General features: G+C 43.4%; 1 protein-coding gene across 1 annotated transcript in view; it reads right to left on the bottom strand.

The window, feature by feature from the left end:
- The window catches only part of CSMD2 (CUB and Sushi multiple domains 2), a 536547-nt gene that overhangs the window by 370495 nt on the left and 138999 nt on the right, over positions 1–27053 (bottom strand). The window contains exons 4-5 of the mRNA XM_074934462.1: positions 21406–21600; positions 5070–5277 (exon numbers count right to left, since the gene is read on the bottom strand). Of these exons, the coding sequence (XP_074790563.1) occupies positions 5070–5277; positions 21406–21600 (403 nt within the window). The remainder of the gene's footprint in view (positions 1–5069; positions 5278–21405; positions 21601–27053) is intronic.

Genomic DNA, 27053 nt, shown 5'->3' with positions numbered 1-27053 from the left:
GTGTAGCTCAATCCATTCTTGGAGGAAGACAGCAGTAACAATGGCACCGGCTCGAACCAAACTCTCATAATTTGCATGGCTTGGTGCCTTGTACATTTTTTCATTGTAATATTCTGTAGCTTGAACGAGACATGAGTGATTCTGTGGGAGAGTGGGCTAGATTGGATTTTGTTTATTTGAATGCAGTTCTGGACTTGATTAAAACAGTTTATAATACTTATTAAATGAAACATTGTAGTTGCGAGGTACTTAGATGTAATGGTTTATTTGGCCAGGAGTTTATCTGCCACATTACCAATAATTAAAACTAGGTTTTCATAAAGCAAATTAAAAAAAAGAAAGAAGAAGGGGTTTCTAGCAATATTTTCAAGCTGAATTATATCAACATATTTAAAGAGGAGATATGAGCTTCAGTTTTTCCCCACAGGCAAAAATTATTTAAAAATGGGAAAAAATGAGTCATCTGAATTTAATTACCAGACTCAGGGTAGCGACAGCGAGCTTTGAAAAGTGAAATTTAAAAAGGACTCTGTAATTCTGCCTATGGAATTGACGAGTTTGCTTCTGGAGAATAGTAAACTGGGTCCTTCAAATTGACTGGAGCTTATAAATCTTGCCTGTGTGTATTTCACAAATATAGGAGGAGTGCAGAATGCGCCTTGGAAAACAAACCTTGCCATGGACTCTTAAGAGTGAAATTCACACCTGCACAAGTTCCGAGTGTCTTGAGTGTCCTGCTGTAGCGGCCAATCCACTGGACACAGCTAATAGTGTTGGTCTTTAAACTAAACCTCAATGGCAGTCCACTGAGGGAAGAGAGTCACTGGATATGTACCACCTATTTTGACGTCCTCAGCAGAGCACAGGCCACGTGTGGGCCTTCCACTTGGGGGTGAGTCTCACCCCTGAAGAAGTAAATGTTGGGGTAACATTTTCGAAAGCACCAAAGTCCCATTTTCAAAAGGGATTTTGGCAACTGTGAGCCTAAGTCACTTAGATGCTTTGAAAATGTGTGTCTATGGATTGCGAATACATTCCCTGTTATCATTTCGTTTTAACATAGGTTTCCCCAAACGAGTGTGGTTTTACTTTCAGGAAGCAACACGCACAAGTTGAAGAATGCTTATCTTCAGAGTCCACCCGATAACTTCCAGTCCTGCTGTATCGCACAGCCTACTGATCCTTCATGAAGTGCCGAATAGCTAAGAAGTAAGAGTGCCCTAAAATATTAATGTATGCTAATAAAAACAGTTTGCTCATAAAACAGCCACATCTAATTTTCAAAGGTGTCCTGGGGAACAGTAAACAACTGGTACATAATAAATGGCCGCTACCTAATATTAATCTTAATCCCCCATATTTGCCAGGCAAGTATAAATTACATAAATGAATGTTAATGAGACAAGGTGGGTAAGGTAAGATCTTTTATTGGGCCAACCTCTGTTGGCGAAAAAGACAAGCTTTCGAGCTTACGCCAAGCTCTTCTTCAGGTATTGTAGCAGCGACAGGACCCTTGTAAATCATCGTAATTTAATCTTATATCTGGTAATCCCAGGTGATTTCTTTAATTATTTTAGACGTTTAATTCTTCCCCTTCCTGAGACAGGGTGGGGTCCCGAAGAACAGTCGTCTCCATCAATCAGTAGCTACAAGTTTTAACTCCTTGTTGAGTGAGCAGAAAGCAGTACATGAAGCCACCAGGCACTGAGCACTTGACTGCCTACAAGAGCTGAGGGACTCAGGGGTGTGGAGGAGAAGGCTGTGTGGGAATGACTGTTTGGGGCCATCTAGTCTGACCCTTTGTATATTAAATTGATGTTCCCTGCATTGTTCTCCTCTATAGCAACTGCAGTGGTGAGTTGTTTTGGCCATGAAGAACCTCCACAGTAACCTCTCATTTAAACTCTGCCCTCCTTATCTTCAGCTCTCCTATTACCAGCTGTTTCCAATACTGGGTATCCCTTATGATTTCTATCTCTGCCCATCAATCCACCAGCCTTTCGTTCAGGCGCACGAAATAATGGTTCTGCAAAAACACTTTACAACTCTGAAACTGACTCAGATTAATTCTCTCATCTGCTCCTTCCACCTGGACCTGGTTCTCTACCCTGTTGCCATTTCCAATGCCTCAGATTACTCCGCAGCCTCTGGAAGAGTGCTCAACACATCTCTCAGGTGCCCCTCGTTTCACGGGACCCCACTCATTTTAGTGGCAAAGTGACCTCCATTCCACGCATATTTGGTGTGTGGCCCCCAACACACACTTTTTGAGAAATTATTTACACCCAAAATAACAATCATGGATCTGAGGATGCAGGAAGAATCAGCTGCACTAAAGAGATGAAGCCCACAGCATTTTAAGTCTCTTGCATGAGTAATGTTTCTCCCCTCCTCTTTTGGGGGCCTTGCACACTGTGCCCCACATTCAGGCCTTGACAAGTAGAGAGGTACAGTGTCTAAGCAAGCATGAGGATATTGAGCTAACTTCTTTATCACCAAGGGAATCCAATGAGAAAATCTCAAGTCACCAGTGAACCAAACCACTGCAACTCGGCACATAGATGTTGGAACTAGGGCTGCTGCTGCACCCCCTGGCTTGAACTGGATTCCGTTATATACAGCATTTACAGTTTGGTTCAATGGCTCTCAGTGCCCCCAGTTTACAAATTGTTCCAGCGCCCCAGCCTTTGCAACTCACAGATGGAGCTCTCTCTCTCTCTTATGAGTGGCCCAGTGGGCTATGAAAAACCTCATAATTTAATGGCCCTACTCCTTAAATGAATCTTCCTTAAGCATCACTTTTATTCTAATGCTTTCCAAAACTGGGAAGGAAAACAGTGAAGATCTCCTTCCTTCCACTCCTCTCTTCTATGATGATGCTTATTTCTCTTTCAATTATTCTCGGAGGGGAACGCAAAATCAAATAGTTTATATTTACAGGTTTCAAAGTAGCAGCCATGTTAGTCTGTATTCGCAAAAAGAAAAGGAGTACTTGTGGCACCTTAGAGACTAACAAATTTATCTGAGCATAAGCTTTCGTGAGCTACAGCTCACTTCATCGGATGCATTCAGTGGAAAATACAGTGGGGAGATTTATATACACAGAGAACATGAAACAATGGGTGTTATCATACACACTGTAACCAGAGTGATCAGGTAAGGTGAGCTATTACCAGCAGGAGAGCGGGGGGGGGGGGGGTGGAGAGAACCTTTTGTAGTGATAATCAAGGTGGGCCATTTCCATCAGTTGACAAGAACGTCCCTCCCCACCCCCCACCATTCCTCAGTCATTCTTGTCAACTGCTGGAAATGGCCCACCTTGATCATCACTACAAAAGGTTCCCCCCCACCCCACCACCGGCTCCCCTGCTGGTAATAGCTCACCTTAAGTGATCACTTTGGTTACAGTGTGTATGGTAACACCCATTGTTTCACGTTCTCTATGTATATAAATCTCCCCACTGTATTTTCCACTGAATGCATCCGATGAAGTGAGCTGTAGCTCACGAAAGCTTATGCTCAAATAAATTTGTTAGCCTCTAAGGTGCCACAAGTCCTCCTTTTCTTTTTATATTTACAGGAGCTTCCATGTCTTGTTTTCAAACCACACAAAAGATAATTCTCTTAGCACTAAAGATGGGCCTGAACCACAAAGCTCAGATCTCAGTCCAAACTTCTGCAAAATTTAGGGTTTTCTGTAATGGGCCGCCCCCAACACCCTGAATCCAAAGTAAGAACCAGCTACAGAACTAGATTCCGGACTTGAACTTCCATTGGAGATAGGAGGTGATGGGATCTGGAGCTTTCACCATGTGTCCATCTTCATTTGTTACACATGCATCTGAAGCCTAGTGTACGCTACAATGTTTTCCTAGCATGGCTATGTCGGTTAAGAGTGTTTAAAAAAGACACAAAAAAACCCCACAGCTCTGACATATCTATGTTCGATCTCTCTCTCTCTCTCTCTCACACACACACACACACAGATATAGCTGCAGCTTACACCAGCCAGAGACCTTTTGCCTGTACAGCTTACGTTGTTTGGATTGCCAGTTAACCACACTCTGAAAATAATTCCTATTGTCAGCACATGCTGGGCCTCCGCTAGGTGGCTTTGCCGGCATAACTGAACCCACAAAGTCTTCGTCGTGTACACAAGACCTCACACAGTGAGCACACTGGGCTCCTCCTTTTTACATTCCATTCAACTAAGCAGCAAGGGAATTCAAAATGCAGCTGAAAAAAATCTCAAGAGGTTCAACCACCGGCGAAACACGATTAATGTCAAACGAGATCTTTATAATGTGATCAGCTGCGGAACCCAAACATTAACAAACCTAAATCATCCACATGGGGTATCCTGCAATTTTTTTTTTGTTAGACGCTATTAGTTCATACGTCAGCTATCAAATTTATGCTACGAACCCCGACCTGTAATTTCAGAGCCCTGACCGTGGAGACATCATTGTTACCTTGAAGAAAGCAAAAGAAATGAAATGATTGCAGCGGAATAAGTTTCTTACCAACAAAATAAACCCGTTCTCTCAAAGCATGCACATTTGTGGAGTAATCAAACTAGACTTAATGGGACGAGAGAACAGGAATACTTAAATTCTGTCTGCAGCCTGCTGTACATAAAGCAAATCAAACAGTAGCACATTTGCCACAGGGTCGTTAACAGTAAAGTTAACTTGTCAGCAGTAGATTTACCAATAATCAGAAAACAATTGAGCAGAAAGCAAGTTCAAGATTTCTACGTCCACAGGTTTTTAATCTAGTTAACCAACTACACACCACAGGACTCTAAGAAAGACCATGCTTCAAAGCAGACATCAATCACTGTAAAACTCAACTAAAGCCATAAAAATATATGCAGAGATTTTTCATTACAATGTACTTTAAAATCTCGAATTGTGGCTGTAACCACTGCTAGTGCTGACTGTGACGTTCAGGTACGAGGTGAAGTGCACACTGGATCCCACTGCAGTTAATTTCACACCTAAAGTTATATATGTGCAGATATAATTAAACGTGTACAGCCATAAAAGGCCATACAGCCACTCACTTACCAGAGTGAGGATCCCTCCGTTCCAGTGACTTCTAAAAAGTCATATCCATCTTCTAATTGAAAATCCATGAAAACCAGAGCAATGGTGTCTCCAGGCTCTGCTAGGATAGTCCACGTACAGTCTGCATTATTGCCATACTCTGAAGGATAATGAAGACTGGAGATAATTCCACTCTGTCCCCGTAACGTCCCTCCACAAGCATCATCGGCTGAAAGGCAGAAAATACATATCATGGGTGTTTTGCTGGAAGGGAGCATGATGCAAATATGCCACCAAGGCATTGGAGCAACACAGCCCTGAGGTTTTTTTTTTATTCTTCCCTTCCATGTGTTAAGGCTTTCAGAGCGGGTGGGGGAATGACTCATATGCCACATTTGAGACAACGGAGGGAAATCGTGATCAATAATGTCTCCAAAACTCAAAAGGCGGGGGAAGGAGATTTTAAAAGGCCATTGATTGGTACATAACAATAACTAAACCAAGGCTGGAGAGAGTAGCATAAATCAAAAAGGTACTATGCAAAACATAATGCCAGATTAGGGGAGATTGGAGTGCACTGCAAAGATCAAGGCTGAACTCTTAAAAAAATACTTTGGTATTTGCTTTTTGTTGTTATTGTTCTTCTTCTTCTTCTTTTCAAGTGCTTGATTTTTTATTGGCACATTGATCAGACACATATGGGCACGAGGACATTCAGCAAGTGCATGGCATGTGAAGAGATGCCTCTCACCAGAAGACACAGAGGTGACATGTTTACATTTCCCAAACCAGCTACTCAAGCCTCCATCATTCTGTAGCCATGGGCAACCCTGCAGTAGCCAGGGGCAGGAGTGGAAAAGTTGGAGAGAGTCCAGCGAAGGGCAACAAAAATGATTAGGGGTCTGGAACACATGACTTATGAGGAGGCGCTGAGGGAACTGGGATTGTTTAGTCTGCAGAAGAGAAGAATGAGGGGGGGATTTGATAGCTGCTTTCAACTACCTGAGAGGTGGTTCCAAAGAGGATGGTTCTAGACTATTCTCAGTGGTAGAAGAGGACAGGACAAGGAGTAATGGTCTCAAGTTGCAGTGGGGGAGGTTTAGGTTGGATATTAGGAAAAACTTTTTCACTAGGAGAGTGGTGAAACACTGGAATGCGTTACCTAGGGAGGTGGTAGAATCTCCTTCCTTAGAAGTTTTTAAGGTCAGGCTTGACAAAGCCCTGGCTGGGATGATTTAGTCGGGGATTGGTCCTGCTTTGAGCAGGGGGTTGGACTAGATGACCTCCTGAGGTCCCTTCCAACCCTGATATTCTATGATTCTATGGAACAAACATGATCCAACAGACCTCTGACACCTCTAGCTTCTACAACTCCAGTGCTCCTTACCATGGTGTGGAAGAAGAGACCCAACATGGCTGACATGAGTTTTGACGGAGATGTGGACCAGAAAGTGGATGTGTCACATCATTGGCATACCCTGCTTTTCCTCCCAAACCAGAAGACCTTTCCAGAGGTGGGAAAGTTAGAGTAGGGAACACCCACCAAACTTCACAGGGTTCTCACCCCTCTCCAAACCCACCAGAGAAACCAGTGTTATTGCAAACATCCACCCAGATCCCCAGGGAGGTCTCAATTGGCACAGCTACCTTGATTTCAGTAGAACTATGCCAATTTGAATTAGATGAGAAGCTGGCCTGCTGCAGCTCTACAAAACAACTGATTTCTGACATGTAGGTGTCTATTATACAGAGGATAATGACAAGATAACTATAAGAGTAAAGCTTAAGTTCCTCTTCATGCCAACAGAACCCTCAGATAGGTAGACAGAATAAGGAGCATGTGACACGGTTATTACAGGTATGTACACAGCACCTAGGAACACAGTGATTTTGAGAACTGTGCTATTATGCAGTGACACCCGTGGTGATATCTGTGCAATTGAGAGTTGCATTTTATATATTTGGTGGATCACAACACCTTTAAAACTGAATTTATATGATTAATAAAGTATTTAACAACACAGGACTGCATAGCAATTGAGAGAGCAGTAAGAGACAAAGTTCTTGCATCGAAGAACTGTGGGTATTTGGACACCATGGGCATTAGTGCAGGATAAGATGATGAGGATAGTAAACTCTGTCCATCCGTCCAATCTAAGATTTAACACAATAAACAAGAGCAATGAAGGGGGTGAGGGAAAGATAGTACAGGGGTTACACCAATATGAAATCATAGGATTGCATTGGGTAGTCATACACACATTGCTGAGTCTTCTTAAAATACCTGTAAATATTTTTCTTTAAATCCTTTTAAAAAATCCCATCCGCCTTTAATGGATGTTGATTTATTATTTGTAATACTCTGATGTCAGATATTTGCCCCACTCCAAGAAGAAAACTTTTACAGGAAATGTTTATATAGGTCAAGATTTTTGAAAACAGGTGGCTAATTTCAGCGACCTAAATACACCTTAGGCATCTGCCTGATTGAAAATTCCTCACCATCCAAAGAAGGCAATGGGAAATGTTGGGTGCTCAGGGCTTTTCAAAATCTAGGGCAGATGCCTAAATTTGGACTTACAAAGCTAACTTGGGGGGCGGGGTTGTTTTAATTTTTGGCCCTACATAGAATAAATGACTCTCCCTGAAATTAAGACCCTTTATACAAGCTTAACTGTGGTCTCACTACCGCTCCATCATGATATCTGTATATATTGCACACACCAACTATACAGACACACCTTGAACTCCAGAGTTACAGAACCATCCACTGCGCTTGATCCTGCCACGAGCTCTGCACGGGCAAACCCCTGGACTCATGTGGAGTCCCACAATGAGGCTAACGTAGCTCGGCTTGAATGCTGGGATCTGCCAATATGGGAGCTCATTGTAGGACAGGGGCCACTGTTTGTGGAGGGATTGGGACAAAAGAGATGGTTCAGAGCACAGCTGAAGTTAAAACACCATAAGGGTGATGCAGCTTCTTTTCTTCTCCCCCATCACACTTAAAGTCGTATTTCAGGGTTGCGATGTTAGAACCATTAAAATATAGCCTATTGGTACCATCATAGCTATAAAATATTAATTGGCTGTATTTTACTAGCTGGCAGTGGATTTGTTTTTTGTTTTGTTTTCTATACCCATTAAGATACAAAGACGTTACAGGATACAATGACCTATTAGGTCATCCAGTCCATCTGCCTGCGAGCGAAAGCTTATTCCCTATTGTACACTTACTAGTGATTTGTTCGGTCTAATTTTAGACATCCCAAGTGACAGAGCTTCTACCACTTCCTGGGGGAAGTAGTTCCACACAGCCTAATACATCAAGTTCTTTCCTGACATTCTGTCCGAGTTCTCTTTCTCAGTTCTTACTCTTTACTCCTAATTAAGCCCCCTTGAGTCATCCTCAATAGCTCCCTCTCCTCGCTGTCTGCTAGGGATGGATGAACCTTGTGCAGTTCAAACGGAATTTGTGGGTTCACAAAAATGCTTGAAACCTTTTTTCTTCCCCTCCTGTCCTTTGAGCCATTGTTTCCTTCAGAAGGAGAGCTGGGTTAAACACAAAGCGTTTCCAACCCAAAGAGATGCTTGTGCCACATACATGGGAACAGAGGAGCTCTGCAGAAGCTGGTACAGCCAGGTGGTGTTGTATATACTACGAGGGTGCACTCTATCAGCAGAATCTTTCTTCATCTCTCTGCTCCCATTTTCATTCTCCGCTTTCCCATTCTGCCTGTCCTCTGCTTCAGTTTCCCGCATCAGCACATCTTTTCCCCAGTATAATCTGTCCTAAGCAGGATGCAAATCCAATGAAGTTCACATCTAAGTCAAAGCTCTGAACCCATGTCTGAGTTGAGCATTAAGCAAAATTTATTCATTTTTCCCTTTTGTTTACAGCTTTCAAACTTACATTCCCTCCCACAAGCAGCTCCCGATCTTGACACGTGTATACTATATAAGAGCATTGACTGTTTTGCCTTTAAGGATCACATTTTCAGAAACTAAAACTGAATCTGCAATTTTTCATTGTTCTCGTTTTCTCCATCCAAAAGCCCACATTTCAGAGCACAGGCTACTATGTGCCTGTGGCAATGGGATAAGGAGATGCCCAAGAACCTAAAGGGCACAGACAAAGCCAGTTTTAATGATTACTCCATTTGCCCGGCCAACAGCAATTTTCTGCATGTGAGCCACAGGTCGGGGGAACAGAAAAACACATGCATAAAAATGGGGGTGCAATTTCAGAGGCTGCATGTTAGTCCCTTTGAATGTTTGGTCCTAATTCTTTGCCCTCTTGGCATTAGCAATCAGCATTAAAACCAAGCAGACTGGATAGGAACACACGCATCCTGGAGTTTAGTAAAACCTTATGCAGTAATTCATGCACGCTGCCCTTCTAGAATGAACTATGAGCTTATGCTACTTAAAAACAGGAAAGTAAAACCTATGGAAAAAGCTGATGTGTCATTAAAGCTGAAGGCATTTACCAGTTGGAAATGGGAACTGCTGTTTGCTACATGTAATCTTCTTCTACAACTAGACTCTATTAGCAGAAGCTATTAGAGCAAATAAAGGAGGAGGATCAAGAGAAAACATGGGCAGGAAGATAAAGGAAACTGAGAATTAATTTGACTTGCATTGTGGCAGTGTGTCACTTTTGTATGTACAGCATTGTCAAATGCCTTGCTATTTATATGAAATGCACTATGAAAAGCCTGTTAACTTTACAATGCACATTATAGAATGGCATTTCAGATGCTTTAGTCAAGGAGCTCTCAGGCTTTACATTATAAACACCTATTTTCAAGTGTGTAAAACTCCAGCATAACGCTATTAAAAAAAATCCTTCGAGACTGAAACTCAGCAAAGGGATTCTCATGTGTTTTATGCAGCAGTTGAGGCACTTTTCTGGGGAGGTGGGACAGGAGGGTTTGGGATACTGCTCCACAGGAAATTCTTAGTGTGAACGTATCAGAACCTTTTCAGATCTGAGCCTTGCTGACAGTATAAGCCGCTATCAGCAGGGCTGGGACTTGCAGCATCTGACTGATGGAGGTGCAAAAGGAAAGGAAAAACAAACCTCTGGTTCATGCCAACTCTTATTTCTCATGGCCATCTGCTACCCAACTGCAGCCAGGCAGCCGAACATGTAGAATGCATCGCACAAACGCATGCTTCCTGGTGAGTGAGGGCAATCACTCAGGTTAGAAGTAGCTAGACTCCCAGACTCAAGTGATATTCCCTCCTAGTCTTCAACTGATCCACTCAGCCTCCAATACCTTTTGGCCTGGGGCTTAGCCCCGCCGAGCTCTGCCATGTAAAACCTCCACCCTGTCCAGGGTACCCAAAGGCCAAAATAAACACGAAGAAACCAATTCTTCCATCACTTCTGGGCTCAACCCTCAGCAGATTCTCTGCCTCTCCCGGGCTCTGCTGAGTACCAAGAAAGCTAATGTTTGTGCCCCACCTGGGCTCGGGCAAACCTACAGGAGTTGGCAGCCAAAGGAGACAATCATCTCCTGACAGGCCAACTCTACCCCACTCCAGGGAGGCCCTGACAGGCACCAATCTTCGTCAGCTCCTACCCCAACCCCAGCTAACCTGATCTCCCACAGTGACAGTTAACAGCCTGCTCTCCCTCTCAGCCAGGCAATAACTGAGCAAGGCCCCACCAATTTAGCTCCTCCCTCACAGCCTTACCCCTGAGACTCGGGTGTCATAGAGCATGGTCCAGCTGCCCACTGACCCTTCCCCTGACCCATGTAGGGTTTGCACACCCTGTCAGAGTCTCCAATTTCAAGGTATGATATTCCCATTGACCTTGCATGTCTGGTTCTTCTGGTTTTTTTTTTTTTTAAACCCAGAGGATCCTCTCTGCTACATATTAACTCATCCGAGATAAAGGTACAGGGGTAGCTTCGAGGGCCCTGGCCCATGCAAGAGGCATGAGTCTGTCTTACCTCTGATTCCTGGAGATGGGCAGCCACGGTGCTAAAATGGGATCAGGAATAAGGGGAGAAGCATAAGGATTTTTTTTTCTTCCCAGTACATTGAGACTACAGGAGCTCTTCTTAATTCTTGGTGTGTGAATGGGTTCTGGCCACAAAGGATAAGCACGATTCACTCATTTGCTGGCATGTGCAGATACGCACAGACTTATTTCAAACTATTCTCTTCAATAACCCCTTGAGGATGCTGGAAAGGCAATAAATGTAGAAGCGATGCTGCTACTCTCAATCAGCTAGCTCTCTGCAAGCCACATGCCCAGCAGAAAGGCAGAAAGATACAACGGAGACAGGATGAGGCCATTAACTGCTTCAATAATGTATGCAAAGGTCTGAGCAGAGGCAATTTATTGCAGAGAGGCATTCCTGCAGAAGGACAGCCACCTCCGGCATGGCACAGGTTGCCTTTTAAACATTATTATTGCCTGACAGGAACATGGAACATTCATGGGGCTATTTTAATATTAATGCCCTGGAGGAATTATACATGCAACAGCGATGAGCTTTTTCTATGTGCCCAGGTAAATCTGGCAGAAAGCACTGACTGCAAACAAAGCCAAGAGCCGACACCTAATTTAAACCTTCTCCAATGTCTACCGAATGACCCAGGCAAAAGCAGGCAGCCTGGAGGCCTGGCAATGAAAAGGTTAATGAAAGCTGGGGCCTACAGTTTCTAAAGTGATTGGTGATTTGGGGAGTACTTTTTTTTTTTTTTGGATGCTCAGCTGGAGACTTTTGATTTTCAATAAGTGCTGAGCTCACACTCCCTGAAAAATACAGGCCCCTTTAAAGGTGTCTTGAGTTGGACCCTCCAAAATTGGAGCACCCAAAATAACCAGGTTTCCAGGATGCAGGGACTCTAGGCACCTAAAGGAGAGGGACTGCCCTTTTGAGCAGGGACTGTCTTTTTGTTATGTGTCTGCCTAGCACAATAGGGCTTTGGGCCACAACCGGGGCTCCCTAAGAACTAGGGTAAATAAATTATTAATACATTTATAATAAAAATTTAGCAAGATGAGCATTCAGGTGAAACCAGCCCATAACTGACAGCAGTTTGGAAGAAGCTTTTCCTATAGTCAGGTTATCTCCTAGCTGCCTACTGTGGGGTCTTGAAGATTCATCTGAAGTATCTAGTTTATTGTCAGAGAGAGGATGGTGGACTAAAAGAACTTGACTCATCCAGTCAGCCAATTCCTAGGTTTCTCTGCAATTCAGAATAAAGCAAAACGGGACAATGTTCTTTCCCAGAGAGAAAAGAAAATCCTACAAAATTCTGCCTCTTGATGCTGCATCAATCTTAAAAACATTCTTTAAAAAAATCAGCTGGTGGAAACTGGTGTAGCTCCATCGAAAAACCTAGCCCCCCATTTTTAAAAACTTTAATTAAAAATCTTTTAAAATACATTAACGATTTCCAACACTCATTAGATATGGATAGATCTGTAGTTTGCCCAACTTGCTCTTTGGCTTGATGAGCTTGATATTATTGTTAAAACATTTTAAAATGCTCTTGAACAGCTCTTAAAATGTTTTGGGCACATCGCACTCTAAGCAGCTGTTTGAATTATAATAGGACAGGACACTTTTAATGAGCTAATGCATATCTGACACGCTTAAAATGCAGCATCACAAATGTTCTTGACTTCTTCAGCCGGCTTACCGATTTTTTACTCAACCGCCTACTAAAGTCATAAACCTATCAATTCTATTTACACTCAGCAAACAAGCTGGGCAAGACTTTTGTCTCCGAAGGCATGCATGCATTTTAGCAAACAGAATCTACTGACACATATTTCAGAATATTGTACTGGAGCTATAAATAGGAAATCCCACTTAACATAAAGTTAACTGACCCAAGTTTGCACCCAGAATTAGATCTGAACCCAATTTGACCTGGTTTTAAAGGTTTAAATTTAAGAAGTCTGTTATGACTAATTTAGTTTTATTTTTAAACACTCTTTTTCCATGTTCACGCTTCCTCTGAAGCTCACAGGCTTCTCTGAAAATTCCAGGGAAATTCTGAAGGAGTGCAGCACCCAATTCCTAGTGAATTTCAATGAGATTTGGCCACCTAAATCCATTAGGCTCCCTTGAAATTCCCACTCTTTAAGGCCAAAAGGGACCATTTATTGTTATTGGTAATAGTATTGCAGAATTGCCTTGGAGCTCTCATGACGCACCAGAATCCCATTGTGCTAGGGAGCTGTAGAAACACAGAACAAAACAAAGGCAGTCCCCCATCCCAAAGACCTTTTATTCTAATCTGATCTGCATAATACAGGCTGTGGAATTTCACCCCGTGATTCCTGTAATGGAGGGAATTATTCTTCGCTGCTTGCTAAGGGACACTATTGAACCCAGAGAGACAAGGCAGGTGAGGTAATATCTTTTGTTGGACAGACTTCTGTTAGAATCATAGAATATCAGGGTTGGAAGGGACCTCGGGAGGTCATCTAGTCCAAACCCCTGCTCAAAGCAGGACCAATCCCCAACTAAATCATCCCAGTTAGGGCTTTGTCAAGCCTGACCTTAAAAATATCTAAGGAAGGAGATTCCACCATCTCTCTAGGTAATCCATTCCAGTGCTTCACCAGCCTCCTAGTGAAATATCCAACCTAAACCTCCCCCACTGCAACTTGAGACCATTACTCCTTGTTCTGTCATCTGCTACCACTGAGAACAGTCGAGATCCATCCTCTTTGGAACCCCCTTTCAGGTAGTTGAAAGCAGCTATCAAATCCCCCCTCATTCTTCTCTTCTGCAGACTAAACAAGACCAGTTCCCTCAACCTCTCCTCATAAGTCATGTGCTCCAGTCCCCTAATCATTTTTGTTGCCCTCCTCTGGACTCTTTCCAATTTTTCCACATCATGCTTGTAGTGTGGGGCCCAAAACTGGACACAGTACTCCCTGCTGCTCCTAGGTGGAGGAACAGCCACGAGGGCTCCGTGCACTGCCCCCACCCTGCTCCAAACGCTGACACTGCAGCTCCCATTGGCCGTGAGCTGCAGCCAATGGGAGCTGCGGGGGCGGCACCTCCGGGCGGAGGAAGCCGCCTCGGTGCAGCAGGAACATGTCCCCGCTTCCAGAGAGCCGCCTGAGGTGAACGTCATCCGGATCTGGCATCCTGAAACCCCTCCCGTGCCCCCAAACCCCTGCCCCGAGCCCGCTCCTGCACTCAAACTCCCTCCCAGATCCTGTGCCCCACACCCTCTCCCGCGCCCCAACCCCCAGCCCCAAAACCCCTCCCACACCCAAACTCCCTCCCTCCATTGATAAGTATAAATCTTAGTTAACCAGAATTTTTGACTAACCGGCACTCTCCATTCCCCCAACATGCCAGATTACAAAGTTTTTCCTGTAGTTTTTATTGGGTCATTTAGCGCACTGGATGAGATACAGCACATGCGATAGGTATGAGTAGGATCCATGGGTCTTGAAAGGTGTCTTGTGCGGGATATTGATCATGTTAGCAGTTAAGATATGTTAGCTTTGCATCTGTTGCTATGGCAGGCTCTGGTCCCACTTTGAGTTCGTGAGTCCTGGCCTGTGGGGAGCTCGCTTCTGATGATGAGCGGGGCAAGGTTGGGGGGTTGTTTAAGGCCAGAAGAGGGAGTTCAGGAAAGCTTTCTTTCAGGACGTAGTCCCCATCGAGTATGAGTTGTGATTGTTCAGCGATACCCTGTATGGGGTCCAGCAGATTCCAAGAATCAGTCTCAATATAACCGTGCTTTCAAAACTGCTGCTGGGCTAAGTACTCCCAGTCATCTGGGCAAAAATACTTCAACAACCCCTTCTTCCCACACCTTGAGTCCGCTCCTGCAAGCCTGACTCATGGAAGTAATGCTTACTCAGAGGTGCAGCCCCACTAAATTCAACGGAGGTTTTTATGCAGGTCAGGACACTCACATGGGCTGTGGATTGCAGGGATCTAGGCCACTTTAAGAAATGTAGCTCTTCTGGTGTGAATTCAGATAGAGTATCTCGCACACATCAGCCACTATTTTATTTCTATTCAGGGTAGAGTAAATGTGCTTCACTAAACAACTCAGGTGCACAGCAGTGCCAGCTTGCTCCTGAGATGCGCACAAATACAGACCTATCTAAGTAAGAGTTTTGGAATTTGGCAACTCAATTAACAGGCTCCTCTCAGAAGGTGAAGACAAAAGAGATCTATGTTTGATCATCTGAGTCCACCACCCTTGGGCAGGGCAGGATAGTTCCCTTTACTCTATCAGCTCCAGGTTAATATAGGATTAATTCCCTACCATACAGTTTTTCCAGCCTAGTTTTGATCATCGCAGAGTATGGGGCTTCTTGCTGCAAGTTATGATGCTACAAAAAGCCAAAATAATGACATGTTTATTAAAAAGGTTTCTGGTTTGTACAGCCGCTTAGCAAGATACTGCCAGGATAAATCATTTCCAAAGATGCCTGCTTATTTCTGCTACTAACACAGCAATGCCTTAGACTGTTAAAACAAGGACTTGTGATGGAAGAAGGATGATCTGTTAGAGCACTGAGTCAGACGAGAAGGGTTGTGGTAGGGGCTTCCCATGACAGCCTGGGCAAGTCACGTAACCTCTCTGTCCCTCAGTTCGCAGTCTTTAAAATCGGAAACACCATCATTTTGCTCCCTCACGGGGACGTTAGGAAGAACAATTCAGACATACTTGTGAGGTGCTCAGATAGTGATGAGTGCCATACTAGCACCTAGAGAGAAAATGGAGGGTACATTCATGATTTGTACGGCAGTAGCACCTAGAAGCCCCAGTAAAGGACCAGAATCCTATTGCACTAGGCGCTGTACAGACATAGGAAAAAAAGTCACTACTCCAAAGAGCACACAATCTAAATATAAGATAAGAGACAACAGGTAGACCAACATCAATGAGGGAGGAACAATGAAACGAGACAACGTTGGTCAGCTTGATAGGTGGTGGTGGTTTATCCCCTCTTTCTAACTTCTGCTCTCCCCTCAGGCCCTTTTGATGCTTTTAGGACAACAATATTTTCTCTTAAGCCTGGGCCCACTCGTTGTACATTATAGAGACAGCAACATTAGACCAGTTTGCTCTCAAAGCAGCAGCTTCCATGATTACACCGTTCTTGTATCTGGACCGCCCATCCTTTGAAGTTTTTATAGCCCAGCTTGACAAAGTCCTGGCTGGGATGATTTAGTTGGGGATTGGTCCTGCTTTGAGCAGGGGACTGGACGAGATGACCTCCTGAGGTCCCTTCCAACCCTGATATTCTATGATTCTATGACCTGACACTTAATCCTGAATTCAGCAGCCTGACCCATCTCTAATGTATCTGTTATAGAAGGGAACAGGCTAGAAAGATTTCCAGAAAATGCACTTAATAAAGGTTTGTGTCCCAAGGAGAATGGTTTCCTCCCTTTTGTTGTGAGGAAGCACTGGCTGAATGGAATAAGAACAAACAGATTCTCCCCAGCACATTTATCCCTTAGGATATAGGGAAAGGAATTTAATTTTTGTGGGAACCTCTTGTTAAAATACTGGTGCCACACTGCTACAAGGCATCCTAGAGAGTAAAGTGTTCCTTAGATGGAGGGTTAAAAAAAACCCCACACAACACTCATTTATGTAAGACTAATATATCATCAGATATGATGCAAAATATTCCAACAGCCCTGGTGATGCCTTCCCCAGTAAGTACATACAGCTGCCGACATACATTCTTATTTATCTTCTACCGCAAGATGATGTTACAGTATAGACTGGATGTTGGGGCAAGAAGGTCCAGAGCACCGCGAATCTACTTGAAAGAGAGAACGTAGCAGGAAGAGACAAAAGACTGAATTGGGTAAATAAAACAGAACCCAACTCACAGACTTAAGGGAACATGCTTCCCGTGCCGGCTGTGCAGGCCTTATTTTCCAGAACAAAATGGGTTACGTAAGACTATTCCGCCTCCTAATGGAGCTGCAGGTGTTCTTACATGGTTTATGCTCAATTTGATTTAACCACAGAACAAAATGCTAATGTTTATATAAAACGTGGAAAGGGTCATAGCACCAGCTAAGCAAAGCATTAAAAGTCTCAGCATGAGCTGCTGTTCCTTCCTTTCACTTTATAGCATCCTACTTAGGACAAAACACAAGATAAGAGGTAGCAGAAAGTGATACTGAGTGAGAGAAGTCTGATTTTGCCTCTCCCCCCCCCCCCCACACATCATCAGTGAATGTCTGGTGAAAGACAAAGGAAGTCAGCCTATTTCTAACATCACCATCTCATACTCCAAGAGTCATTTGCGGGGTTTGAAGATGGGGCTTTCCACATGCAAGAACAGGCCTCCAGCACTTAAGCAAAAGGCATTAGCTAGCAGTATTAGCAGTATGTTATATTCCATGTTGGCCAACCACTGGCAAGGGACAGGACGCATTTTATAGGTGTGTTACATACACAGAGCTTTTCTTTTTTCTTTTTAAAGGGTAATCAGATGTGTCCAGCTGTTTCACAATACTTAGATTGTAACGTCTCTGGGGCTGGGATCAGCTTTTGTTTTTGTTTGTACAGAACCTCGCACAATGGAGCACTGATGTGTTACTGAGTCTCAAACTATTCCACAATCATCATAATAAATAACAGTTCAAAAAACAAAGCATGACCTTGGAGCTGTCGGACAGTTGAGGTTCTCAGCAGAGATAAATGGCTTCTTTTCTGCTGCCCATCATATTGATCCATAGTTAGAATCAAATAAATTGGTACAATGGTTGCTATTAAAAAAATAATCCACCTTTGTCGGCAGATACCAGACAGCAATATTTAAGATAACTACAGCTTTTCTCTATAATTGTAATACAAAATAACTGCAACAACAACAACAAAGTGGCTTCCATTTGCAAATGTGTTATTCATCTGGCAGATCGTAACAAATTTTTGGAATCACTCTCACAGTCTAGGTGACACTGATTCCTTTAGAAATACATCAGTTCCTTAATAGTTATACAGAGTGCTATAGTACAGTAAGATATGCAGCATCCGGTCACATAACACATGTCTCAAATACCCATCTGTGGCCACTACCAGATGCATCAGAAATTATACGCTATCTTTTTAAACCTAAATATAACCCACCAGTTGTGCAATGTTCTACATGGGGAACAAATTCCTTCCTGACCCATGCAACAATCAGTTTATGCCCTGAAGCATGTGACTGACTTATGTTAGCTCACACAGCTAAAAATATTGGTCATAAAGTTATCCATCCATTTCAAAAAAGAATCCAGATACAGTATTTGATTGATTTCCTAAGGCAAGGAAATCCACAGGCTGAATACATGATGTGTAGACATTGAGAAGGTCTAATTTCTATCAAGGAAATATATATTTCTATTCAGGCAGTAGCTCTAAAGACACATTATTTTCCCAGCAGAATGAGACACTAAAACCCTTTTGCCTTTATGCAAATCTTTTGACCCTTGCAGTCATTACAGTCTGTAGTGGCCGTGTAACAGTCAGACATGAATTTTAAATCTGACCACTGAAAAACCTATTATGGTAAAATCAGTTCATATGGCTGGGCAGGTTCTGAGTTCTCTATTGTGTCAATTTCTTGTCAGTTTTTTCTGCTTTCTACATTTTTGTATCAACTACACTACATTCAATGAGCATTTACCATTAACTTCAAATGGTGCAGAATCCGTCCCAAGTTCTTAAGTCTACTGAAACGATCAGCAAACATCTGACTACATGCTGTACAGAATGGTAACCTTTGGAACACATCACCACATGAGCAAATAAACTGATCTGAAATAAATTAATACTTGCCACAATGCAATGTGACCATCACGGTATATTTTTATATTTTTCAATCATAAGTATATGAAATATCAAGAAGGTGGTGGTAATTTTATGGGCGGGGGGTTAATTAGTAACCGTAATGGCTTCCTGAACAAAAGGATTGCACACAGGTAAGAAGACCATCTGCAGCAAAATCAAACAAAAATTACAAGGGTTATTAATCCTTATGCTCCAAGGCATCAGCACCTGCTGGGGTCAGGAGGCATTGCCTCCCCTATGGAATGGCATTGCACAAACACCTGTAAATAGTGGCAATGTTTAACCTCTCTCTCAACCACTGGCCACTGTCAGAGACAAGATGTCAAATTAGATGGAGCACTGGTCTATTCTTGCATGGCATTTCCTTTAATCTGAGAGCGATCTGACATTTTATACCATGTTTCAGCCTTGAGGGTGCTTTTCTTTTTCCTTTCCCTCTCCAGCCAAGTTGTAAACACATTTAAGAATAAAGGTTTATGATGGAAGCACCGATTTAGCATGAAACTTGAAAGTCAAGACTGAGAATGCTACTTGGAGATAAAAAATGGAGGTAAAACATCCCTTCCTGGCACCAACCTATGTATCAACCACTCCTGTATTGGGACCAGGGGTCACACACAAGAGCAATAGATAAGCAATAGAGTAACAAACACAATAAGCAGCAGGAACCACGACTGCATGACTCATCAAGGGAAGTGTTAGGAACATATATCATCAGGCAAATAATATTTTTGTATTTAAAATTCAAGATGTATGCTCCGGCTCAGGCTTGCTAATTGATTACACAAGCAAAGGGTCAATAAAAGGATCGATACTAGATGGTCTGCTGAAGCACACAAGGAATTGAACAGGAATGAAGTTGGGAACCAGCAACTATTTTGGTAAAACAACCCAGACACTTGTATATTTACTGACAAACTAGTCCTCTGAAGCTCCCTGAATCCACAAAGGATTATCAAGAAGCAATTCGCCATAGTCATAAAGAAACTAAAATTCCACTAGCTCCCAGAGGCTGCAGCCCTTTACATCAAGTGTTACCTCCTGTATAAAACTTTCTCCAGCCCAGAGACTTTATGCCTATTTCTCTGCTGTCCTCTATGGTGTGCAGCCTGTAGCCAATGCAAAGTGGGTGTCCAACCCTACCCAATCAGAATGGTAGCATTTTATACCCACTTTACACTGGTGTGAATGATGGCACAAGATGCAGGCAGCAGGCCCAAAGTGCAAAGCAGTGGAGAATTAGATCCAGTGGTAAGCTTTCTAAGTCAGCCTGGCCTACCCTGGCACTGTTTATCTGCCACTTCAATAAAGCTGGCCTATTAAAACTGGCTGCAATTCATTCTGCTTATTAAAATACATGGAAAAAACAAAAAGTCACTACGCTGGATCTGAAAGTCCCTAGACTCTAAGCTTCCTTTAACACAACTAACTAGCTGTTCTATTGTGGGCTTCCAACAAAACTCTCAGCCTGCTGTCCCAATAGGTCACCTACCCTGCAGAGCAGAGGGTATTTGGGCTTTTTAAATGACCCTGTTGAAGCTTTTCTTTTGGTCAGAACGCACAACAGGAAATAGAAAATGGTCAGAAAACACAATATATGAAGAACATGAGGAAGAGAGGATTCCATGACGGAACCTATCAACCAGAGTCAGAGAACAGTGAGATGGAAGATAACTATTACACTACCTTGCTTGTGCCCCATTCCAGGGCAGGATTGTTCCCCATGGTTTATTCTCCAGCGCAGTCTGAAACAATGCAGGCTATGGACCTTCCACCATTTCCCTTGAGAAGACTATTCCAACATCTTACAGTCAATCAGCTGCAGAAACATACCTCTGAACACCAAGGCACCCCTCATTTGAGACCCATCTGGAGATCTCTATCCCTTGCAAGTTTGCTTTACAGTTCCAGGGCATAAGGGTGCATAAAGTCTTGTGCAGGCCCTCAGCCTCGGGGTGAATTTCACCCCCTAAGCACAAAGTGAACCCAGTGACATGTATGCATGCCCCCTTCTAAAGATGGGGCAAAGCTGGGGCCATGTGAGAAGCTGCACTGGAGGAACGAGCATGAGGTTGGGAGATCAGGAGGTCCCAGTTTCTAATTATGGCTCTACCACAAAGTCTCTCTCTGTGGCCTTGGGCAAATCATTTAATGTCACTGCCTCAGTTTCCCCACATGGGGATGATGATGGCAATGACCAGGGATTGTAAGAATCAGTTAATTAAATGGTTGCACACATTTAAAGCACTGTAAAGCACTCTATAAATTGTAAGTATTATTGTTCCTCCACATCTCTGGAGCTTTAGGGATTCTGTTAAAATTAAGCCTGGCTCTCAACTGCATCTTGTTTGGCTTTCACTTGGTTTCGTTTTGTTTTGAAACCAATATTCCACTGAATGCAATGCTGCCAGTCCCATGTAACTGCTCATGCTGCAGCATCTCTGATTCCATCTACAGCTGGGAGATCTTTCTAGCTATAGTTTTCTCATGATCATTAGTTTGTGTCCACTGATGTAAATATTAACATAAGGAAGCACTTTACCTCTGCAGGAGGGCAGTGGAAAATCCCAGGAGGCACTGTTTTCCGAATTGGCATGGCAAGTGAGCAAGGCATGTCCCTCCAAAAAGAAGCCCGGGTTGCAGCTATACCTCACTTTGTCTCCAATGCTGAATGTCGTCCCTTGCTGGATCCCATTCTGGAGTCTTCCCGGGTTTCCACATGTATGACTCAGTAAAACTGCCAGAGAGAAAATTGTTCCTGGTTAGTGAGAGATGCAAATTCCACTGCCTCCATCCAGTTAAAACACTCTCCTTCTTTTTTTGCCTCATGTATTATGACAAGGTTCATCACATCAGATACAGAACCCAATTATATAATTAAATAAATGCACTGTCAGTTCAGCACCATTCCAGTACCAAAGCGAACGTATCCCTTAAAAGCAAAAAGCAAGCTCACTGACCATAGGATTTACCATATTGATTAGTTCATGGCCCATCAAGTCTGGTATGTTACCTTCCCTAGTGATAATGCTTCACAAAAGGGTAACCTCTTCCAGTAACTCACCGAAACAACTGTGCCAAGCTCTGCACAGGAGAAGCATATTCCTTCCCAACTCCTACAAGGAATCTGTGACATTCTGTACCTTGGGGGAGTGCCCTGTAACCCCCCTTTTTCCTCCTTTATATATGATTGTGATCTTACATATAAAGCATGCCTTGTAAGATATCAGAGGAAAGGTCATGATCTGCTGGAAGTCATTTCTCTATCCATAGATGTGTATCATAAGTGCATATGAAGTTATAAGAATTGTGTTGTACGGTTGTCACTAAAACATGCTGCAAGTTCGGGAATCAGCCAGATATTAGCTCCCCAGAGGCAACAGCCAGGAAAGTAACCAACACCTGGGGTGGGGTGTCAATCAACCCATCAACCACCATTGTCCAGCAAGGGAGCTACAATGCAATGACTCACCTGCACGAGGCCACACCAGGGGTATCGCTCAACCTTGCCTGGAGACTCAGCAATGCACCCAGACATGCCTGGACTTGTGTTTTCCAAGCACATGGACTGAGGATATAAAACAGACACAGTGGCCACATGCTGGGCCTTTCTCCTTCACCCACCTACTCTGCAAGCAACAAGGACACTCTGCAGACTCCAACTGAGGGGACTGGCCCAGATTTCAAGGGTGAAATCTGTATACTATGGACTGCAATATCCAGTGGGGTGAGAAAAACTGCTTAATCTAGATGTTGCCCAGTCTAATAGGGTTGAGAGCTTAGACTGCGTGCTTATATTTTATTTTATTTTGGTAACTAACTGACTTTTTGCTATCACTTAATATCACATAAAATCTATCTTTTGTAGCCAATACACTTCTTTTACTTTTTATCTTTACCAGTGAGTTTGTATGAAGTGTGTGGCAAATCTGCTCAGGTCTTGCAAAGGCTGGCGTATATCCACTTTCCATTGATGAAGTGGTGAACCAATTAATAAATCTGATTTCTCGTCTTGAGCAGTGCAAGATGGTATATTCCCGAGGTACAGTGCTGGGAGCTGAGGGGAGATTTGACTGCTGCCTTTCCTTGTGTGATTCATGAGTGGCTCTGGGACCATTCATGCAATGTAGCTGGGTGTTGGGTCTCCACATGTGGTTGTGCTGAGTGATCACAGCTCCTGGAGGGGTTTGCTGCTGGTCAGTAGCAAGGCATGTGAGAGACAGCCCAGGCTGGAGAGAGTTCAGGGGGCACAGCGGTCCCACAGTCCCAGGCTGCATCCTGGGGATCCCATCACAGAATCACGATATTTTGTCTATTCATTTTAGGTATTTACAGTATGAAAATCTCAATAGATGATGTTTTACTCAGGAACTCAATGTTATTCAATGGCATTCACTAGATGGGGCACAAAATATTCTGCAATACAGGTGAAATTGTGTAAGTCTTTGTGTAATGGTATATGAAATGGCAAAGTCTTGAATAAGCAATTATTCAAGACAAAAAGACTCCAGAGTCAGCACTTTAGGTTTCGCATATATGGCTAGATCCTCAATTAGTGTAAAATTAGCATATCTCCAATGAAGGTAACAGAGTTACACTGATTTACATGAGCTAAGGATCTGGCCCACAATATCCAATTTTAATGTCAAGTAGGCAGCAGCAGCAGAAACTGTAATAAATCCTACAATTTTTCACCAATGACTTTGTTCAGCAGCCCTAGAGAATCAGTATCAAACTCTACAGGCTCCCATAAAACACTCCAAAAAGATCAAGTCTATTCAGGTTTTTCGTGCCTGATGCAAAGCGCAACAAAGACAATGAAAAGACTACTACTGGCTTACTCAGCTTTGAATCAGGCCCTTATGAACCATCTCCCTTCCTCAGCAATGCAACACTGCAGGAAATATAATGGAGAAGAGTTTCTGTTTCAGAGCTGATTTAGTGTTTACTGCACATACAGGAATTTTGTCAAGGGCATGCACAAAAAGGATGAATTCCTGAGAGCACAGGGAAGTTTAGTCTGAGATCCTGCTAAGGAGAAGAGCATGAGTAACAGCAAAATGAGATGCTAAGTAGAGGTAGCAGAGGAAAACAAACCTAGAACTGTGCACAGCCAGGTGAAATGAAGTGAACATTCATCACGATGTATTTAGCTGCTGTAATTGGCGTAATGGCACCGTACTACCGCCCTGCCACATGGAAACATTTTAGAAGAGTGACTCAATTTTCTGCTGTGCCTTGCACAGAAAGCCAGGCCCAGCTGGTAGAACCAGCATCAAATCACTTTAAACCTCATTGCATCTAAAACAGCCAAGCCCCTGCAGGAAGGGGTTCTATGCCGCCATCTATAAACCGACACTGTCCATTGTGGTAAAGAGGCAAGACTTGGCTGTAATGAATATAAGGGGGGATTCTTTTATTGAGGCTGCTGGACAAACAGACAAAGTAACTGATGACCGACCCTGCGGTTCCCTAGTGCTCCAGTTCCCAGGTTAAACAGAACCTGAATTGCCGAGGGTTCCATTAATTCTAATGGGAGATGCGTCAAAATCTTTTTGGACTGTTTTGAAAACCTCAGCACTGCCCCTGTTTTCCCTCCCACTCTTTTTTCCATCTCTTCTATTTAAAATATAAGCTCTTTGAGATGGGGACCGTCTCTTACTAGGTGTCTGTACAGCATCTAGCAGAATGGGACTTACTGTAATACAAATACTACTTCCAATAATAATGGCTTCCCTTCCCTGTGCCTCAGTTTCCCCCAGAAAGCCTCTTAGATACCATGGTAATGCCTACCTATATTGAAACCCAGATAGGGCAGAAAAGAGAAGATGATGCTTATAACAGAGCCTTTGGAAAGAGCTTAGAATTAAGCGCTTCACATTAAAATTAGTTTCAGAGTAGCAGCCGTGTTAGTCTGTATTCACAAAAAGAAAAGGAGTACTTGTGGCACCCTAGAGACTAACCAATTTATTTGAGCATAAGCTTTCGTGAGCTACAGCTCACTTCATCGGATGCAACCGATGAAGTGAGCTGTAGCTCACGAAAGCTTATGCTCAAATAAATTGGTTAGTCTCTAAGGTGCCACAAGTACTCCTTTTCTTTTTATTAAAATGAGTGCCTCCGTGGAGTGCATGAATAGGCATCCACCAACAACTCTGGCAGACACACATGGCATTACTAACTATATTAAAAAGAAATTCATAGGCGGGGGGAGATATTGTTAAATATGCCGAATGGGTTGAGAATCGGTGTAGAACTAATGTTTCATTTTCTGCAATGAAACTCAAAGACTCAATTTAATTAAATTACTAATGTAAATTTTTTTAATGAACCCACTCCTTCTTTTGTGCTTTCTCCCTTTAAAATTAATGACTAGAACTTCGCTATAAATACGAATCTATCATTTTTAAAAGTCACTCTCTAACACTAGCTGCTCTTTATTTAATGAACCGTTAAGAATTGGACAACCCCGACCTGCATCATATCTTGAGATCATCTTTGAAAAAATGGGATCTCATTTAAAAATTCTGCTTCATTTGTCTACATTAACTAACGTCGTGTTACTGGGCAGACGATGCCCAGAGGCCTTTTGCGCATAGGAGATAAGATGGCGCTAGCTCCTTGTTCACTTCGGGTTCAGTCGTGATCCCTTGCCGCATGCCTTCGCTGGGCAGACAGACGCACCCTGTCACCATGTGCCAGAAGGAGAACAGGCTCCACAATGCTGCTTCTCCTCCTGCCTCACGTGGGTTGGGGCAGGCAGGCGCACCAAGTGGCCGGATCCTTTGGCTGCCACATCCATGAGGTCATGCTGGGGCAGAGAATGAAGTAAATGTGTCCCAAGACAAGGGCTAGTACAGACTACTTCCTTCAGGAGCAAGGGGAAAGTCAAGGACCAGAATGTGACTCTCGCTGTCGCAATCAGCTTACTGCCCTACTCCTGAGCCAAGGCAGCTGCATGCTGCTTCTGACTAGGGCTGCACTGTCTGTAAGGCCTTTGAGCAGCACAGCATTAAAAAAAAAAAAAAAAAAAGTCCTTCCAGGTCTTCCACCTGGTTCAGTCCAACAGCAACGCAAGCAAAGGCCTGCCTTTGAGTTCCGTGCATGACTTATAGGGCCCACTTCAACACAAACGCTTTTGCAGCAATGAATTTGTGTTTCTATTTCAAAATTTCTTAGAGGAGATATTATTGCTCATACTTGGCTGGTTCTAACAGCCAGCCGCTTTGATTGCCCGGGAGGTTAACAGAACGGTATTATTTACCCAGATGTCACATGGAAGAGTATTACTGAAGCTTTGTCCTGCCCGTTCACCAATTCCACTGTAAATTGGCAGCATGGATTTTTCTCCCCATAAAAGCTGTGTTCCTAACCATCAACATAATAGTTTCCAGTGACTGTATGGAAATGAATGCAGCCATAGACCAGATTGATACAGTGAATTGAAGCTCCTGGCTTTTGTGTTTGTTTGAACTAAAAGTCTGTTTCTCTGCATGATAAATTGATGGCAGTTTGGTTTATTTATCTTGGTTTCAACCCAGTGTCAAGTTGTATTTGCTATGGGAGATGGGGGTGAGGATTTAATGTATTATTATTTTTTATTATTATTATTCCAATAGCACCTAAAGGGCTCAGCCAAGATTCAGGCCCTACTGTGCTAGGTGCTGTACAAACACCTGTTAAAAAGGCAGCCCTGAAGAGCTTACAATCAAAACAGATGGAAGGGGCAGGAAGGGGATGTGATTTGTACATACAAGGTGACACAACAGGGCAGTAGCAGAGCCAGGAACAGCAGCCAGCTCACCTGAATCCCAGTGAAGTACCAATATCCACTAGACAGCCCTGCCTCTCCAACTCAGTTCAATTACTGCTTAGGTTATGTGCAGCCGCTGTGAGTAGCTGCTGGTCACTTGCTAGGATTACCTGGGTCTCTCTCACTTATTTGTTTTCCTGCCATTGTGGGGTCCTCTGACATTGGTGCCCGTCGGTCGCACTGACTGCCTCCCTGCAGCACATAACAGGCTGTAAGACTGCAGGGTGTAAGACTTTGGTCTAATTTTGGCTGTTGGGCTTGGCGTGCGTGTGCTGGGTGGTGTGGGCGGCTTGTGACGTGCCAGGGGGGTCAGACTAGAGGGTGGTTTCTTCTGGCCTTAAACTTTATGATTTATCTCATAAGAAGAAAAAAAAATC

Source organism: Natator depressus, chromosome 19 (genome assembly GCF_965152275.1).
Source record: "Natator depressus isolate rNatDep1 chromosome 19, rNatDep2.hap1, whole genome shotgun sequence".
Classification (NCBI taxonomy): Eukaryota; Metazoa; Chordata; order Testudines; family Cheloniidae; genus Natator; species Natator depressus.
This window is presented reverse-complemented; position numbering and strand designations above follow the sequence as displayed.